General features: G+C 43.4%; 1 protein-coding gene across 1 annotated transcript in view; it reads right to left on the bottom strand.

Moving 5' to 3' along the window:
* Window positions 1-18,451, bottom strand: part of LOC106582203 (receptor tyrosine-protein kinase erbB-4) — a gene marked incomplete at its 5' end in the record, with an annotated part of 240,979 nt that overhangs the window by 65,180 nt on the left and 157,348 nt on the right. The window contains one exon of the mRNA XM_045704751.2: window positions 4,550-4,735. Within this exon, the coding sequence (XP_045560707.2) occupies window positions 4,550-4,735 (186 nt within the window). The remainder of the gene's footprint in view (window positions 1-4,549; window positions 4,736-18,451) is intronic.

Genomic DNA, 18,451 nt, shown 5'->3' on the forward strand with positions numbered 1-18,451 from the left:
CGTAAAATCTTTTCCCTGCTAGAGCTAACCCAATCAACTGTAAGTGCTGTGGAAAAGTGGAAACATCTAGGAGCAACAACGGCTCAGCCAGAATTCTTGCAAGACAATGGGGTATTAAGGCAACGGTCACAGGCCCAGTTAAAGATGCGGGGAAGAATTTTGGTGGATGTGAGCTATCGAGGTGACCCCAGCAGAGACCCCTGCAAAACTACCCAGATTCGATTATCAAGGAGCATGAAAAAGCTTTCCAGGGGCATTTTTGCTGCACCCAGTGTTGAGTTCCTGGGGTTCAACGTTGACAAGGATGGCGTACGACCAACCCAGGATAAGGTAAAGGCCATTAAGGAGGCACCTTCTTCCAAGAGCTTCAGTTGTTTCTGGGGCTTCTCAACTTTTACAACTGCTTCCTGCCTGATAAAACTACAGTGTCGGAGCCCCTGTATCACCTACTGGACCAGGCAGCTCCCTGGAGGCTAAATGGCTGCTGCAAGCAGATGGGTTGCTAGCCCACTATGGTCACTATGGTCTGTGATGCGTCTCCATATGGGCTCGTTGCCTTATTGAGTCACGTGGAATCTGATGGTCGTTAGGCACCTGTGTGCTACACATTTAGGACCTTAAATGTCACTGAATGGAACTATGCACAGCTGAATAAAGAGGCCCTGGTGATCATTTTTGCTGTCAAGAAGTTCCATCAGTACTTGTCAGGTCACCATTTTGTGGCCTACACTGACCACAAGCCCTTGCTGGGCTTGCTTCACATCTGCTGAGTTTAAAGAGTTATGTTGGGCAGAGCAGAATCAGATGTCACAACAGCCCCATATCACCCATCCTCCAATGGCCAAGCTGAACACATGGTTCAGACAACCAAGGAGGCTCTGTCTGGGATCTCAGTGGGTGACTGGCAGACCCGACTGTCAAGATTCCTGCTGTCTCATCATGTTACACCCGCGGCTACTACTGGGAAGAATCCAGCCGAGCTGTTAATTAACAGGCGATTGACAACTGCCTTAGACTGGCTTAGACTGGCTGCACCTGGACTTCGCAAGTGAAATGGGTCTAAGGCAGGAGGATGATGCAGACAGGGGGCCACGGTCATTTAAGGCATTTTGAACCTGACGAGCTACCCTGGAGGCCCTAAGTGAGTCCCTGCAGTCATGGAAAAAGCCATTGGACCGGTCTCTTACAGGACTCGGACATCTGACGGTCAGGTGCACCGACGCCATGTGGATCAGCTGCTGGGCCTGGAGGCAGCAGCCCCTTTTGCTGCCACCTCCTTCCTCCCAGGCCTGGATGCTCTGGACACCACTCCTTTAGGTGGCATAAGAGTGCCAACTCCAGAGCCAAACCCTGATACTCAGCCCCAACTTGCAGCTGAGCCCTCTCCAGCCGCAATTGGGGTGCCCACTTCACAAGCACAGAGGCTGCCGCCAGAGACTATTCTGGCACCTCCCTCACCACGCCCAGTTAGGATGTGCCGTCCTCCCCAACGTTATGGGGAACCCATTATGTGACTGGAGGAAAGGAGTGTTGTGTATTGAGTATATTGGTGGTGGGCACAGACACTCCCATATATAGTATGCGCGTCAATTTCTTAAAAATTAGCAATTCAGTTACATATGACTTCTCCCATAGTGAGGCCTAACCACAGAGTGTATAGAGAAATGGTATGCTGTCTCTATCTGACCTCATTACCTCGGGCCCCTGAGGGTCCACTGACTCACCCCTAGGAGAAGGCCTTTACAACCATCACAGCCACTGCCTTAGAAACACCTGGTCTCAGTCTCAAATGGCTCCCTGTTCCCTACATTGTGCGGTTCTTTTGACCATGACCCTGTAGTGCAGTGTTGAGATGTGATGTGTCTGTATCTGTTGTATCCTGTAGTGAATTTGCTGTTGTATTGATTTATTGAATTATAATGTTTGTGAGTTGTTTGTTCTCAGGGCACCATTGTGAATGAGACGCTGGTCTCAATTGGGTTGCTCTGAATAAATGAAAGTGAAATACAATACAGAGAATAGGGCAACGCTTGGGAAAGCAGCCTTCATGTATGCTTTCCCTGTGCAATGTAAAGTAATAAATAAGCACTTTATTGGGGTACATATATTTGTCATTTAGTAGTGGCTTTTATCCAAAGCGACTTACATTCATGAGAGCATGCGTTTTAAACATAAGGTTGGTGGCAGGAATTGAACCAACTATCCCAGTGCTGTAAGCACTGTGCTCTACCAACTGAGATACAGTGGACCAGAACATTTTGTAGGCCTACAGCAAGTGTTGTTCTTTTTTATTCCTAACGGTAACTAATGCTTTAAAAGTTTATGGTAGAAAACTCCCACCTTTATCCCTCAACAGTGCCATTTCTATGAGCAAAAGGCATATTTTGTCTAAGATATTAAATCTACAAAAGAGTCTGCAGCGAGTGCCCTGCGTAACATTTTGGTTTGGGGCTGTGGGGTTGCAGTGGGGGTGTGAGACAGGGTCTCTGTGTGTATGTGTCAGTAAAATGATTCTGAGCAAACAGTATGGTCCAATACCTCCAGACCCAAGGTGATGTGAGCTGCTATCTTATTTACTTGTCTTTAAATTCAGAGGAATCAATTTGAGTCCACTGCCCTCGGAACTAAACATCCTCCTAGGAGGAAGATGTACAGAGACAGACGTCTTCTTCACCCATCCAAGGATAGGAGGGGTGCATTTAATTCACTTGGCTTATTATCTCCTGGGGAGGTGCCAGGTTAAATTGGTAGAGCATTCTCACTCATGGGTGCAACAAATATAGCCCCTAACAAGGCACTCCTCCAAATATGTTAATGAGACAGAAACAACAATACCCTGCACCCACTAGTGGATATGATACAGTACTGTATTATGTCGGGTGAAATTATAGAAAATTCAAGGAGAGGGGGTACAAAAATGATCAGATTAATATTGCCATTGAGAAAATTCAAAACAAAACGAGACATGACCTTTTTAAAGGTCAGTCTCGCAAAAAGACGCATTCTTGCATTCTAACTACCCGCTATTCAAAGTGCTCTGAACAAATTAAGGGAATCGTTCACAAACATTGGTACATTCTAAAATCCGATGATGGTCTCGGTAATGTGTTTTCGGACCTTCCCTTGGTCGTATTCTCGTGGGGCAGAAATCTTAGAGACCAATTGGTACACTGATTTACCACCCCAAGACATTCCTGAACAATGTCTATTTGCGCCCCTACTGGATGGAAATTACAAGTGTAATGGTAAATGTAGATCCTTCAAACACCCACAAACAGGGAAATCGATCCCAATCAAAGGTGTTATTACGTGCTCCACTAAGGCAGTTATTTATCTTATAACTTGTCCTTGTGGTAAAAATGATGTGGTTAAAACAAAGCGTGAATTAAAAGTACGTATCTCAGAGCATCGTAGCACCATTAGGTGCAAAAACTCGACTTACCCAGTTGCAACTCACTTTTTGGAAGCAAACCACTCGATTTCGTCTCTGCGTTATATTGGTATCGAACATGTCCCCCTCCATAGGAGAGGGGGTGACCTTGATAATTTAATGTCAAAATGAGAGGCTGCCTGGATCTTTAATTTAAAAACCCTTGCTCCCTTTGGTCTCAACGTAGACTTTGATCTGAAGCCATTCTTGTGATTATTTGTAATTGTTTGTAAGCTTGTGTAGTCAAAAATGAATCTATTATTGTATGCTATCCATTTGTTTTTTTGTATGCTGTTCTTTGTATGCCATTTTATAATTTGAGAATTAACCAATGATATTAGGCCATACTTGGCCATGATTACAGACACCTGTGTGTGTCTTTTGACACAATATAAACGAGTTACCCTGCAGTGTTTGGGATCATACCCTGATGAAGACAGCTTGTCTGTCGAAACGTTGGACATTACATTTTTGCATCTGAGCTCCTAGAGTGTGCGGCTTTCCTTTATTTTCGGGTGGAATTACAGTACCATTCAAAATACAGCAGTTTTCCCACAATGCACCATTATTTATAGCAGGGATCATCAACTAGATTCAGCTGCGGGCCAATTTTTTTCATGAGCGCACGGTCGGGCGGCGGAACATAATTACAAATAATTTGTAGACTGCAAATTGACCGCAAGAAGCCCAAACAGATATCATATTTTACTAAAACATCATTTCCAACCTTGCTTACATTTGTATACGTTCATGTTTCTCTCTATTATGCGTGGGAATACTTAGGAACAGATTTCTTAAATTAAAATCACTTGGAGCTGATTTCCTGGTGTTTTTACAGTCTTATGTCCAACAATTATACTTTTTTTGCTCTGAAAACTTGGGGGACAAAATAAAACCATTGGCCCGCAGGCCGCCTGCTGGGTAACCCTGACCTACAGTATGCTGCATTTTTTTTTTTATTGTTGATAATATCTAAAATTACTGTATAAATTACAGTTTTCCAATACAGTGTGGGTAAGTAGAGTATGAGATACATATGAAAAAGGAGCACAAACAGAACGTTTCTAAGATTGCACTCAAGCTCCCAGACAAGATTTGACCATTACAGGTGAGTCTTACCTTGGCGATCTGGACACACCAGTTGAGTAGCAGCTGGGAGCCGATCTTGTCCTTGTATTCGTGGACGTAATCGAGCAGGCAGCCATGGGGCATGAGCTGGGTGACCAGCTGGATGGTGGGGCTCAGGCAGACCCCCAGGAGACGGACCAGGTGGGGGTGTTCCATGCTGGCCATGATCAGAGCCTCCTGGGGAACACACACAGGAACTCAGGCCCATGCAGAGACCATACAGTACATTCACCAATTTTGTCAAAATGTTGTTATTAACATAGCCTTGTTCTGTCCAATGTTCTCTACCTATATAGTACTCAAAATACGCCAATTCATCTTAAGTTCAAAATAATACAATATAAAAATTGCTGGCAACCATTCAAACCAGGGTTCGGAACTTTAAAGGGAGTGCACCACTTATTTCTCAATGCCAGAAACACATAAAACAGTAACTTAGAGCACCCCAAGTAAACATTCCCAAATTACAAACTCTTAAATTAGTTGTTATAATATTATGTTGTTCTAAAAGTTGGGTTTGAGGTTCTCTAAATCAGCTCTAACTTAAAAACTTCCACAATGCCCCGCAGTCAGCATCACACAATGAATAAAAAACAGTAAAAAGTGGGATACATTTGTTGAGAATGAAGTGGGCGAATTGGGCGTCTAATTGTCAATCTGCGGGGCACATTTATTTCATGACACCTTCCACGGCTACCATGGAAGGAGTGCTTCAGCAAGAAGTTTCTTCTCAAAGTGGATGCTGTCCCTACCATCAATGTGGCTTATAAAGCAACTCATGCAGCACCAGCAGAGATCGAGCATTATCATGGACTTCAGTGAGCATGAAAGTCAACTGGGTAAGTGAAAGAGATAGCTTGCTATGCTAACATTAGCTAGATATAGTGCATTTAGCTCACGTCTTCAGTCTAAATAACACTGATAAAACTAGCCAAATGTAAACACGTCTGCCAGCTGTTGGTAGCTAACAGCTGATGCTGTCATACTATAGATCAGGGATGGGCAGCTGCTTTTGTAGGCCTGCGGATACATTTCCAAAAACCCCAAAACATATGTATATATATATATATTTTTTTTACATTTTAGGAAGTCAGTTGGGTTCTCAACTTAATGTTAAGAGTTAAAATAGTAGAATATACAAGGTGTAATTTCAAAACTTAGTTGTGAGTCAGCAGTTTTCCACTGACAGTCACTCAATTAGCCCATGTCAATTTTTTTTGGGGGGGATTGGTAAATTAGACTAGCCAGAAATACAACAAACTATTTGCAGCATTACTGCAAAATGGAAGAGGAAAGTGGAAGGGGAAAAAGTAAGGAACTTGTCTGTCGGCCCTGCATTTAAGAACATCATTGGTTAAAATTGTGATAAACTAAAAAGTATACCAGTTTCATTTCAGGACCAAAATATTTACAGCCGTGCCATATACAGTTGAAGTCGGAAGTTTACATACACTTAGGTTGGAGTCATTAAAACTTGTTTTTCAACCACTCCACACATTTCTTGTAGTTGTAGACCTCCACAAGTCTGGTTCATCCTTGGGAGCAATTTCCAAATGCCTGAAGGTACCATGTTCATCTGTACAAACAATAGTACGCAAGTATAAACACCATGGGACCACGCAGCCGCCATACTGCTCAGGAAGGAGATGCGTTCTGTCTCCTAGAGATGAACGTACTTTAGTGTGAAAAGTGCAAATCAATCCCAGAACAACAGCAAAGGACCTTGTGAAGATGCTGGAGGAAACAGGTACAAACGCATCTATATCCACAGTAAAACGAGTCCTATATCGACATAACCTGAAAGACCGCTCAGCAAGGAGGAAGCCACTTCTCCAAAACCGCCATAAAAAAGCCAGACTATGGTTTGCAACTGCAAATGGGGACAAAGATCGTACTTTTTGGAGAAATTTCCTCTGTTTTGATGAAACAAAAATAGACCTGTTTGGCCATTGTCGTGGACAAATCAGAATTAGTTGGGTAACATAGATAATTAAGATGTTTTATTAGTATAATATGCTTATTTGAGGTACTTGTCATTAGAAAGTGTCCATTGGACTCTGGTGTCTTTTCAGTTGCACGTCTACCTTAGCTGGGGCTCAGACACTTGGGGCCCAGAGAGGGGAGAGGTCAGATTTGTCTTCATATGGGAATGTGTCTTTACTTATTCTTAAACCATGTGAAAGGATGGCGTGATTAATGGGGAACCAATGACTTGTCTCCACAATGTCTGTGAGCAAGTCACTCCCTCCTTTTCTTTACTGTGGGGAGGATTATGACAGTAAATGGACCCTTGTATGTCCTCTCTTAGATCTCACACTTATCCTGGGATATTATATGGCCTAGAGGCTCACTCCCCCCAGTGAGCCTGTCCAGGAGTGGGGTCAAGAGGGGGTTTGCTTGAGATGGGAGTATCTAGAGTTGACAATTGATATATGCCATTGGATGAAATAGTTCTGTTCAATACCGTACCAGGGAGGGACGGTTCTAAGGAGACCAGATACTGGGCTATACCATTAATCCAGTTGACATAGCAGTTACTGTCTGATGTGTTTTATTGATATCTGTCATACAAAACTTAACCTTTGTGAACTGTTACTAAGTATCTGTGGTTTGTCAATGTACATTGAAGGGGGTGTATCGTTGCTATAAAAGATCCCTGTAGCCATTGGGTAATCACCTTGTTCAATGGTTCATTCGAGAGAGTGCATTATTGGGGGTAAAGAACTTTTGCAAAAGTATCTTAACCTGTTGGGTCTAGGGGGCAGCATTTGCACGTCTGGATAAAAAAAATGTACCCGATTTAATCTGGTTACTAATCCTACCCAGTAACTAGAATATGCATATACTTATTATATATGGATAGAAAACACTCTAAAGTTTCCAAAACTGTTTGAATGGTGTCTGTGAGTATAACAGAACTCATTTGGCAGGCAAAACCCTGAGACATTTTCTGACAGGAAGTGGATACCTGATGTGTTGTATTGACTTTAAACCTATCCCATTGAAAAACACAGGGGTTTAGGAATATTTTGGCACTTCCTATTGCTTCCACTAGATGTCACCAGCCTTTACAAAGTGTTTTGAGTCTTCTGGAGGGAGATCTGACCGAACAAGAGCCATGGAACGATGATGGCCCATTAGACACCTTGCGCGCGAGTTCATGTTGGGTACCCTCGTTCCAATACGTTATAAAAGAGTATGCATTCGTCCACCTTGAATATTATTCATGTTCTGGTTAAAAAAGGCCCTAATGATTTATGCTATACAACGTTTGACATGTTTGAACGAACGGAAATATATTTTTTCCCCTCGTTCATGACGAGAAGTCCGGCTGGCTTACATCATGTGCTAACGAGACGGAGATTTTTGGACATAAATGATGAGCTTTTTTGAACAAAACTACATTCGTTATGGACCTGTGATACCTGGAAGTGACATCTGATGAAGAGAATCAAAGGTAATGGATTATTTACATAGTATTTTCGATTTTAGATCTCCCCAACATGACGTCTAGTCTGTATCGCAACGCGTATTTTTCTGGGCGCAGTGCTCAGATTATTGCAAAGTGTGATTTCCCAGTAAGGTTATTTTTAAATCTGGCAAGTTGATTGCGTTCAAGAGATGTAAATCTATAATTCTTTAAATGACAATATAATATTTTACCAATGTTTTCTAATTTTAATTATTTAATTTGTTACGCTGACTTGACTGCCGGTTATTGGAGGGAAACGATTTCCTCAACATCAATGCCATAGTAAAACGCTGTTTTTGGATATAAATATGAACTTGATAGAACTAAAAATGCATGCATTGTCTAACATAATGTCCTAGGAGTGTCATCTGATGGAGATTGTAAAAGGTTAGTGCATCATTTTAGCTGGTTTTATGGTTTTGGTGACCCTGTCTTTGACTTGACAAAACATTACACACAACTCTTGTAAATGTACTGTCCTAACATACTCTAAATTTATGCTTTCGCCGTAAAACCTTTTTGAAATCGTAAAACGTGGTTAGATTAAGGAGATGTTTATCTTTCAAATGGTGTAACATAGTTGTATTTTTGAAAAATTTGAATTTTGACATTTATTTGGATTCAAATTTGCCGCTCTTGAAATGCACCTGCTGTTGATGGAGTGCACCACGGGTGGCACGCTAGCGTCCCACCTAGCCCCAAGAGGTTAAGTATTAAAGATGTAGTTTAACTCGGACTGGTGTGTTTGTAACTCCTCATTTGGTAATGCGGAAATTAGCCACCACACCATAATGACCTTCGTTATGTTTGGAGGAAAAAGGGGGAGGATTGCAAGCCGAAGAACACCATCCCAACCATGAAGCATGGGGTTGGCAGCATCATGTTGTGGTGGTGCTTTGCTGCAGGAGATACTGGTGCACTTCACAAAATAGATGGCATCACGAGGAAGGAAAATGATGTGGATATATTGAAGCAACATCTCAAGACATCACTCAGGAAGTTAAAGCTTGGTTGCAAATGGGTCTTCCAAATGGACAACGACCCCAAGCATACTTCCAAAGTTGTGGCAAAATGGCTTAAGGACAACAAAGTCAAGGTACTGGAGTGGCCATCACAAAGCCTTGACCTCAATCCTATAGAAAATTTGTGGGCAGAACTGAAAAAGCATTAGCGAGCAAGGAGGCCTACAAACCTGACTCAGTTACACCAGCTCTGTCAGGAGGAATGGGCCAAATTTCACCCAACTTATTGTGGGAAGCTTGCTGAAGGCTACCCGAAATGTTTGACCCAAGTTAAACATTTTAAAGGCAATGCTACCATATACTAATTGAGTGTTTGTAAACTTCTGACCCACTGGGAATGTGATGAAAGAAAGAAAAGCTGAACTAAATCATTCTCTCTACTGTTATTCTGACATTTCACATTCTTAAAATAAAGTGGTGATCCTTACTGACGTTAGACAGATAATTTTTACTAGGATTAAATCTCAGGAGTTTAAATGTATTTGGCTAAGGTGTTTGTAAACTTCCGACTTCAACTGTAGATTGTAAAATAGTTGGGACAAGATTTTTGAAAAACCAATTCCATGGCGCATGGTTTATGAATTGATACGCAAAACGACACCGTTTTTTTTTCAATTTAAATGATTATACTAAATTCTTGCAACCAGTAGACTGTTATTTATATGGGGGATACAACCTTCCCAGCTCTACAGATTTTGCTGCAAAGAGACAGAATCATTAGATCATTTGTTTTGGTACTGTCCATGTGTAGCTTGTTTTGGTCGCAGGTCCAGGAATGGCTGAAGAATTGCAATATTTACCTGGAGCTAACCCTACAGATCGCACTACTGGGTGATCTGAAAAGTCATAGTCAATCAATCAATTATATAATAATACTTTTAGCAAAAATGTTTATTTTCAATTTACAATCTGTAGAAACAATGAGAATCGAAAGGTTCAGATCTTTCATGAAACATCACATTACAGTTTAAAAATATATGTCAAATATAAATCCAAAATGGATGGTGTTAAGAGATAGATGGGAGGGGTTGAATGGAGCTGAAGGTTGGGATTAATAACAACAAATAATGACAAGATAACTAAAGTAAAACATATTGTGTCCGTAAAGCGTATATGGGTTAAGAACTTTTGTGAAAAAGCACAGTTTGAAAGATACATTTTTTTAGAGTGGACTTTTATTGTCCCCAGCACAAGGTGCACCTGTGTAATGAGCTAGCTGTTTAATCAGCTTCTTGATATGCCACACCTGTCAGGTGAATGGATTATCTTGGCAAGGAGAAATGTGTGCACATCTTTGGGGGCTGAGAAATAAGCTTTTTGTGCGTATGGAACATTTCTGTGATATTTTATTTCAGCTCATGAAACATGGGACCAATACTTTACATGTTGCATTTATATTTTGTTCAGTGTAGCTAAGTTTGTCACTGGTATGCACTTGGGAGGAGAGAATGTACTTTCTGTTTCATCTGCTGCTGGCTTGCTAATCATTATAAACTGGGTAGTCTGAGCCCTGAATGCTGACTGGCTGACAGCCATGGTAAAGCAGACCATATACCACGGATATGAGAAAACATATTTTTGCTGATCTAATTACATTGGTAACCAGTTTATAATAACAATAAGGCACCTCGGGGGTTTGTGGTAGATGGCAAATATACCACAGCTAAGGGCTGTATCCAGGCCCTCCACGTTGGGTCGTGCATAAGAACAGCCCTTAGCCATGATATATTGGCCATATACCACACTCCCTGGGCCTTATTGTGTAAATATACAACACCAACACATAAATATACTACATGACAAAAAGTATGTGGACACCTGCTTGTCGAGCTCATTCCAAATCCATGGGCATTAATATGGAGTTGGTCCCCTCTTTGGTTCTATTCAGCCACAAGAGCATTAGTGAGGTCGGCCATTGATGTTGGGAAATTAGGCATGGCTCGCAGTCCGCGTTCCAATTCATCACAAAAGGTGTTAGATGGGGCAGAGGTCAGGGTTCCGTGCAGGCCAGTCATGTTCTTCCACACAAATCTCTTCCCCAAACTTTTGCCACGAAGTTGGAAGCACAGAATGGTCTAGAAAGAATATAATTTTATGCTTTAGCGTTAAGATTTCCTTTCACTGGAACTAAGGGGCCTAAACCAAACCATATAAAACAGCCCCAGACCATTATTCCTCCTCCACCAAACTTTACAGTTGGCATTATGCATTCAGGCAGGTAACGTTCTCCTGGCTTCTGCCAAACCCAGATTTGTCAGGCGGACTGCCAGATGGTGAGGTGTGATTCATCACTCCAGAGAACATTCTTCCACTGAGTGCAATGGCGTCAAGCATTAACACCACTCCAGCCAACATTTGGCATTGCAGATGGTGATCTTAGGCTTGTGTGCGGCTGCTCGGCCATGGAAACCCATTTAATGAAGCTCCCAACGAACAGTTCTTGTGCTGACGTTGCTTCCAGAGGCAGTTTGGAACTCGGTAGTGAGTGTTGCAACCGAGGACAGGAGATTTTTATGCGCTGCGCGCTTCAGTACTTGGCGGTGCTGTTCTGTGAGCTTTTGTGGCATACCACTTTGTGGCTAAGCAGTTTTTGCTCCTAGGTATTTGCACTTTATAATAACAGTGCTTACAATTGACTGTGGCATTTCTAGCAGTGCAGAACATTTATGAACTGACTTGTTGGAAAGGTGGCATCCTATGACAGTGCCACATAGAAAGTTACTGAGGTCTTCAGTTGCTATAAATGTTGCCGTGTTGAATTGACCAAAACGCAGCAGGAATGTGGATACTCATCTTTTTAATATTTTAGAGCAAAGTATTTACAGAAAACAATAAACACAAACGACTCCAGACAGGCTACTTACAAAATCATAGCAGTGTTAACACAACCACCCACAAACCCAAGTGACAAACATACTCCTAAATATATGACTCCCAATCAGGGACAGCTGGTTATCATTTTTCCTGATTGGGAGCCAAACAGACAAACAGACCAACAAGCCAGATACTCTGGACTGCACACTGGTGCCAGGATACTCTGGACTGCACACTGGTGCCACGATACTCTGGACTGCACACTGGTGCCACGATACTCTGGACTGCACACTGGTGCCAGGATACTCTGGACTGCACACTGGTGCCAGGATACTCTGGACTGCACATTGGTGCCAGGATACTCTGGACTGCACACTGGTGCCAGGATACTCTGGACTGCACACTGGTGCCAGGATACTCTGGACTGCACACTGGTGCCGAGCTCTCGAGGCTGGGCTGACTCACTGGATGCCTGATGCGTGGGGCTGGTAGAGGAGGTACCAGGCTGGATACACGCACCCCAGGACTAGTGCGAGGAGCGGGAACAGGCTGAATAGGACTAGGCTGACTAATGGGAAGCTTGGTCCGGGTTGCTGGTACTGGTCGTGCCAGACTGGAGGTCCTCACTTCTGGGTTAGCACGAGAGGCGGGAACCAGAAAGACTGGGCCATGGAGGCGCACAGGTGGCCTTGACCGCACCGCCTGCACAACCCGTCCTGGCTGGATGGAACTAGCAGCCCTGTACGAGCGGGGTGCTGGTACAGGGCGAACTGGGCTGTGCAGGGGCCTGATGGTTGCCGTGCGTAGAGCGGGAGTAGGGTAGCCTGGTCCTAGGAGGCGTACCGGCGACCAGACGCGCTGCGCAGGCATCCTCCTACCAGGCTGGATGCCCACTCTAGCACGGCATCTGCGAGGGGCTGGAATGGCGCGCACCGGACTGTGCGTGCGTATGGGCGAGATAGTGTGCACCTCAGCGAAACACGGCGCCCTCCACCTCATACGCTCCTCCATATACTCACGGGTAGCTGGCTTATGGCTCTTCTTAGGCCTAGCCAAACTACCCGTATGCCCCCCCCAAAAAATTATTGGGGGTGCCTCTCCGGCTTCCTCGCCAGCGCGTTCCTGGCCTCATATCGCCGCCTCTCTGCCTTAGCTTCTTCCAACTCCTCCCGTGGGTGACGGTATTCCCCAGCCTGGTGCCAAGGTCCAGCCCCGTCCAGAATCTCTTCCCAAGTCCATTCTTCACCATAGTCCATATACTCAGTGTTCCTCTCCTTTTTCCGCTGCTTGGTCTTGTTTAGATGGGTGGTTCTGTCATATATGTTGCCGTGTTGAATTGACCAAAACGCAGCAGGAATGTGGATACTCATCTTTTTAATATTTTAGAGCAAAGTATACACATAAAACAATAAACATGACCGACTCCAGACATGCTAACAGGCTATTTACAAAATCATAGCAGTGTTAACACAACCACCCACAAACCCAAGTGACAAACATACTCCTAAATATATGACTCCCAATCAGGAACAACGATAACCAGCTGTCCCTGATCGGGAGCCAAACAGACCAACATAGAAACACAACACCCAGAACAAACATACACAGACATCTTCTGCCACGTCCTGACCAAAATACTACACAACTACACCCTCTGCTGGTCAGGACGTGACATCAGTAAGGCCAATCTACTGCCAATATTTGTCTATGGATATTGCATGGCTGTCTGCTCGATTCTATAAACCTGTCAACAACAGGTGTGGCTGAAATAGCCGAATCCACTAATTTGAAGGGGTGTCCACATACTTTTGTATATACAGTATAGTGTATCTGATAGGGTCCATTATCTGCTACCAGGACTTTAAAGCCAATTACCTCAGAATCATCTTTTTGCATATAGAACCTTATAGCCCAAAGCTCTCGATATGTCAGGGGTAAAGGAACTCTTATGACTGAAATGTATTTTAAGCGAATTCAAATCATGCATTATTCCATTTGGTTAACTGATGAGCAGCACAAGTAAGATCAAGAAAAATATTAAAATGTAATCACCCAATTCTCAAGATACATACAGTACATACTAGCACTCACAAACGTGTACACAGCCACCAGCAGTACAGCCTATTAGTGTTAGCATTGATGAATGTCAGTGTGTCTGTGTGTACGTTCAATTGCCCGTTTCTATGTGTTTATACAGATCCAGATACAATGGGATCACGACAATTTAACAAAACAAAACCTAGGTACATCATTTCCATAAACAATGGAGGTTTAGACCACTAGCTTTTATATTGCAGTAATAAAGAAGGGCCCAGAGCTGTGTTTAGGTCTTCAAAAGGAATAACGCAGCACACACAGGCATTCACACCCAGGCGCGCACACACACACACAGTGACTTCCAGAATACCATGGAGTTGACAGTTAACTTAATGAGTATTCATCCTCCCGCTACGCTTCTAGCTGCAGGATGGTACACGGCTGATGCTCATTGGCCAAACATCGCCAGGGGCCATCTCCACGTCTGTGTGTGTGTCTCTGTATGTGTCCTTGTGTGTTTGCGTGTGTCTCTCCTCGTCCAAGACATGTGCCACTGCGTTTTGATTGCTGTTTAAATGAAGAAGCTGTGTGCAGACTCTTCCCATATCCTCCATGTCAGGGCGGGAGGAGAGCAGAGGGAGGGGTACGGAGGGAGGAAGATGGAGGGAGGAGAGTGGCGGAAGGAGAATGCAGGGAGAAGAACTAAGGGAGGAGAGTAAAGGGAGGGGGAATAACAGACAGAGGAGGGCAGAGGGAGAAGAGCGGAGGGAGGAGAGTGGAGGAGAGTGAAGGGAGGAGGGCAGATTGAGAAGAGCGGAGGGAGGAGAGCGGAGGGAGGAGAGTGGAGGAGAGTGGAGGGAGGAGGGCAGAGGGAGAAGAGCGGGGGGAGGAGACCAGGGGGAGGAGTGTAAAGGAAGGAGAGCAAGGGAGGGCGGTGAACAGAAGGAGGAGAGCAGGGGGAGGAGAGTGGTGGGAGGAGAGCAGAGGGAGGCAGCTCCTACAAAAGCATCCTCGGTCTGAAGCTTGCCGCTGAAGTCTGTCTCTCCAGCCGTGTAAGTTTGCATCCCAAATAGCACTCTATTACCTTAATAGTGCACTACCTTTGACCAGAGCCTGTAGGGTAAAGTAGTGAAGTACTGTATATAGGAAATAGGTTGCCATTTGGAATGTAGACTCCCCTCCCCTACCTCTCCACGTTGATCCCTCCTGCTTAGTCAATTAAATGTGAAGGTCTTCCTCCCCCCTCCTTACCCCCTCCTCCCCCATGCTGTCCTCCAGCTGAGAGGTGGCTTTCCCACCACCCCGGCAGGAGAGAGACTCAGGGCAAGACCTGGTTTCATCTACTATTTCAAATCTTTTCAAATACTGTGCCTAATTGCGCTGGCCTGTTGCAATTTACCCAATAGAATAGTACACTCCAGGCAGGGTAAAGCAAGTAAAAGATTGAAAGATTTCAAATAGTATTTGAAACCAGCTCTGCTGAGAACCATTGTCTCCTCACGGGAAGAATGGAAGAGAGGAGGGGAGAAGAGAGTAGATGAGAGGAGGAGAGAAGAGGAGAGTACAGAAGGAGGAGTGGAGAGAAACAGACGAGGGAGGAAGCGAGGGGAGAAGAGTTCATTAGGGTGGTGCTCAGCTGCTGAAACACTGTGGGGAATGCCCACCCTGCCTCCTCCTAGGGCCGTCACTTAAGACCGCCCGCAAAGACATGCGCTACGTACTGCACACACACACACACACACACACACACACACACACACACACACACACACACACACACACACACACACACACACACACACCACACGACGTACATACACGCACATGTGTACACACACATCAAAGCAAGATTGATAAAAATGTAAATACAAACATGCTGTAATACAAACACAGTGTCAGACCGACAGACAGATAAAAACACCAGTGTAAATGGGGGGGGGGGGGGGATATCACCGACGTTGCATTACCAACCTAGTAGATAACATCATTTTACTTTTAACATTTTTCCTTTTGAAAAAATTAGTGATGAATGTTTTATGAATAGATGGGGAATCGTATTTGTCAGCCACAGTCCTATGTGTACTGTATTTAGTATTTATCAGGATCCCCATTAGTTCCTGCCAAAGCAGCAGCTACTCTTCCTGGAGTCCAAACACATTAAGGCCCATCATACCATTTTTTTCTAAAATAAATAAAACTGTACATCACTATATACTATATCATTACACCACTATATACAGTGCATTCGATAAGTATTCAGACCGCTTGACTTTTTCCACATTTTGTTACTATACAGACTTATTCTAAAATGGATGAAATACAAAGAATGTCCACATCAACCTACACACAATACCCCATAATGACAAAGCAAAAACAGGTTTGTGCAAATATATTATAAATAAAAACAGAAATACTTTATTTACATAGGTATTCAGACGCTTTGATATGAGCCTCCAAATTGAGCTCAGGTACATCCTTTCCATTGATCACTTTCTTTAATTATTTTGTAATTTTTTATTTAACCTTTATTGAACTAGGCAAGTCAGTTAAGAATTAATTCTTATTTACAATGAAGGCCTACCATCATCCTTCATCTACAACTTGATTGGAGTCCACCTATGGTAAATTCAATTGATTGGACATATAAGGTCCCACAGTTGACAGTGCATGTCACAGCAAAAACAAAAACAGCAAAGTACAGAGAGATCCTTGATGAAAACCTGCACCAGAGCGCTCAGGCCCTCAGACTGGGCCGAAGGTTCACCTTCCAATAGGACAATGACCCTAAGCACACAGCCAAGACAACGAAGGAGTGGCTTCGGGACAAATCTCTCAATGTCCTTGAGTGGCCCAGCCAGAGCCCGGACTTGAACCCGATTGAACATCTCTGGAGAGACCTTAAAATAGCTGTGCAGCGACACTCCCCATTCTACCTGACAGAGCTTGAGAAGATCTGCAGAGAAGAATGGGAGAAATTCCCCAAATACAGGTGTGCCAAGCTTGTAGCGTCATAGCCAAGAAGACTCGAGGCTGTAATCGTTGCCAAAGGTGCTTCAATAAAGTACTGAGTAAAGGGTCTGAATACTTATGGAAATGTCATATTTCAGCTTATTTTATTTTATACATTTGCCTCCCCCCCAAAAAAAACAGTTTTTGCTTTGTCATTATGGAGTATTGTGTGTAGATTGATGAGGGAAAAAAACGATTTAATCAATTTTAGAATAAGGCTGTAACAACAAAATGTGGAAAAAGTCAAGGGGTCTGAATACTTTCCGAATGCACTGTATATACAACACAAAATGTATAATACCACCATGAAACAATATTACAATGTACGTGTGTGTAGAGTGCATATGCCAGCATCTGTGTGCATATGTGTGTTTGCCTGTATGTGTGTGTTTGTGTGTCTCTTCACAGTCCACGGTGTTTCATAAGGTGTAGTTTTGAATCTGATTTTACTGCTTGCATGAATAACTTGATATGGAATAGAGTTCCATGTAGTCATGTAGTCTCTGTGTTGTACTGTGCATTTCCCATATTCTGTTCTGGACCAGGTGTCATGTCTTGTGGGCTATGCATTGGTGTCTGAGGTGTTGTTTGAACAGACAGCTCGGTGCTTTCAACATGTCCATACCTCTCACAAAGACAAGTAGTGATGCATTCAATCTCTCCTCTACTTTGAGCAGAGCAGCACATTATTATAAATATGTTTTGACCAGTTTACAATCCAGGGTTACACCAAGCGGTTTAGTTTCCTCAAATTTCTCAATTTCCACATTATTCATTACAAGATGAGGTTCAGGGTTTAGGGTTTAGTGAATGGTTTGTCCTAAATACAATGCTTTACGTTTTTGAAATATTTAGTACTAGCTTATTACTTGCCACCCATTCTAAAACTGACTCCAGCTCTTTGTTAAGTGTTGCAGTGGTTTCACTTGCTGTGGTAGCTGACATATATAATGTTGAGTCATCAGCATGCATAGACACACAGGCTTTACTCAGAGCCAGTGGCAGGTCATTAGTAAAGATTGAAAAAAAGTAAGGGGCCTAGAAAACTGCCTTGGGGAATGCCCGATTCTACCTGGATTATGTTGGAGAGCTTCCATTAAAGAACACCCTCTGTGTTCTGTTAGACAGGTAACTCTCGATCCACGATATAGCAGGGGATGTAACGCCATAACAAATACGTTTTTCCAGCAGCAGATTATGATCGATAATGTAAAAAGCTGCACTGAAGTGTAACAAAACAGCTCCCACAAGCTTCTTATTATGCATTTCTTTCAGCCAATCATCAGTCATTTGTGTAAGTGCCATACATGTTGTGTGCCCTTCCCTTTAACTTCACTAGGGTAGGGGGCAGCATTCAGAAGTTTGGATGAAAAGCGTGCCCAAAGTAAACTTCCTGCTACTCAGGACCAGAAGCTAGGATATGCATATAATTGGTAGATTTGGATAGAAAACACTCTAAAGTTTCCAAAACTGTTAAAATAATGTCTCTGAGTACAACAGAACTGATATGGCAGGCAGAAACCTGAGGAAAATCCATCC

Source organism: Salmo salar, chromosome 21, assembly GCF_965601325.2.
Source record: "Salmo salar chromosome 21, fSalSal1, whole genome shotgun sequence".
NCBI lineage: Eukaryota > Metazoa > Chordata > Actinopteri > Salmoniformes > Salmonidae > Salmo > Salmo salar.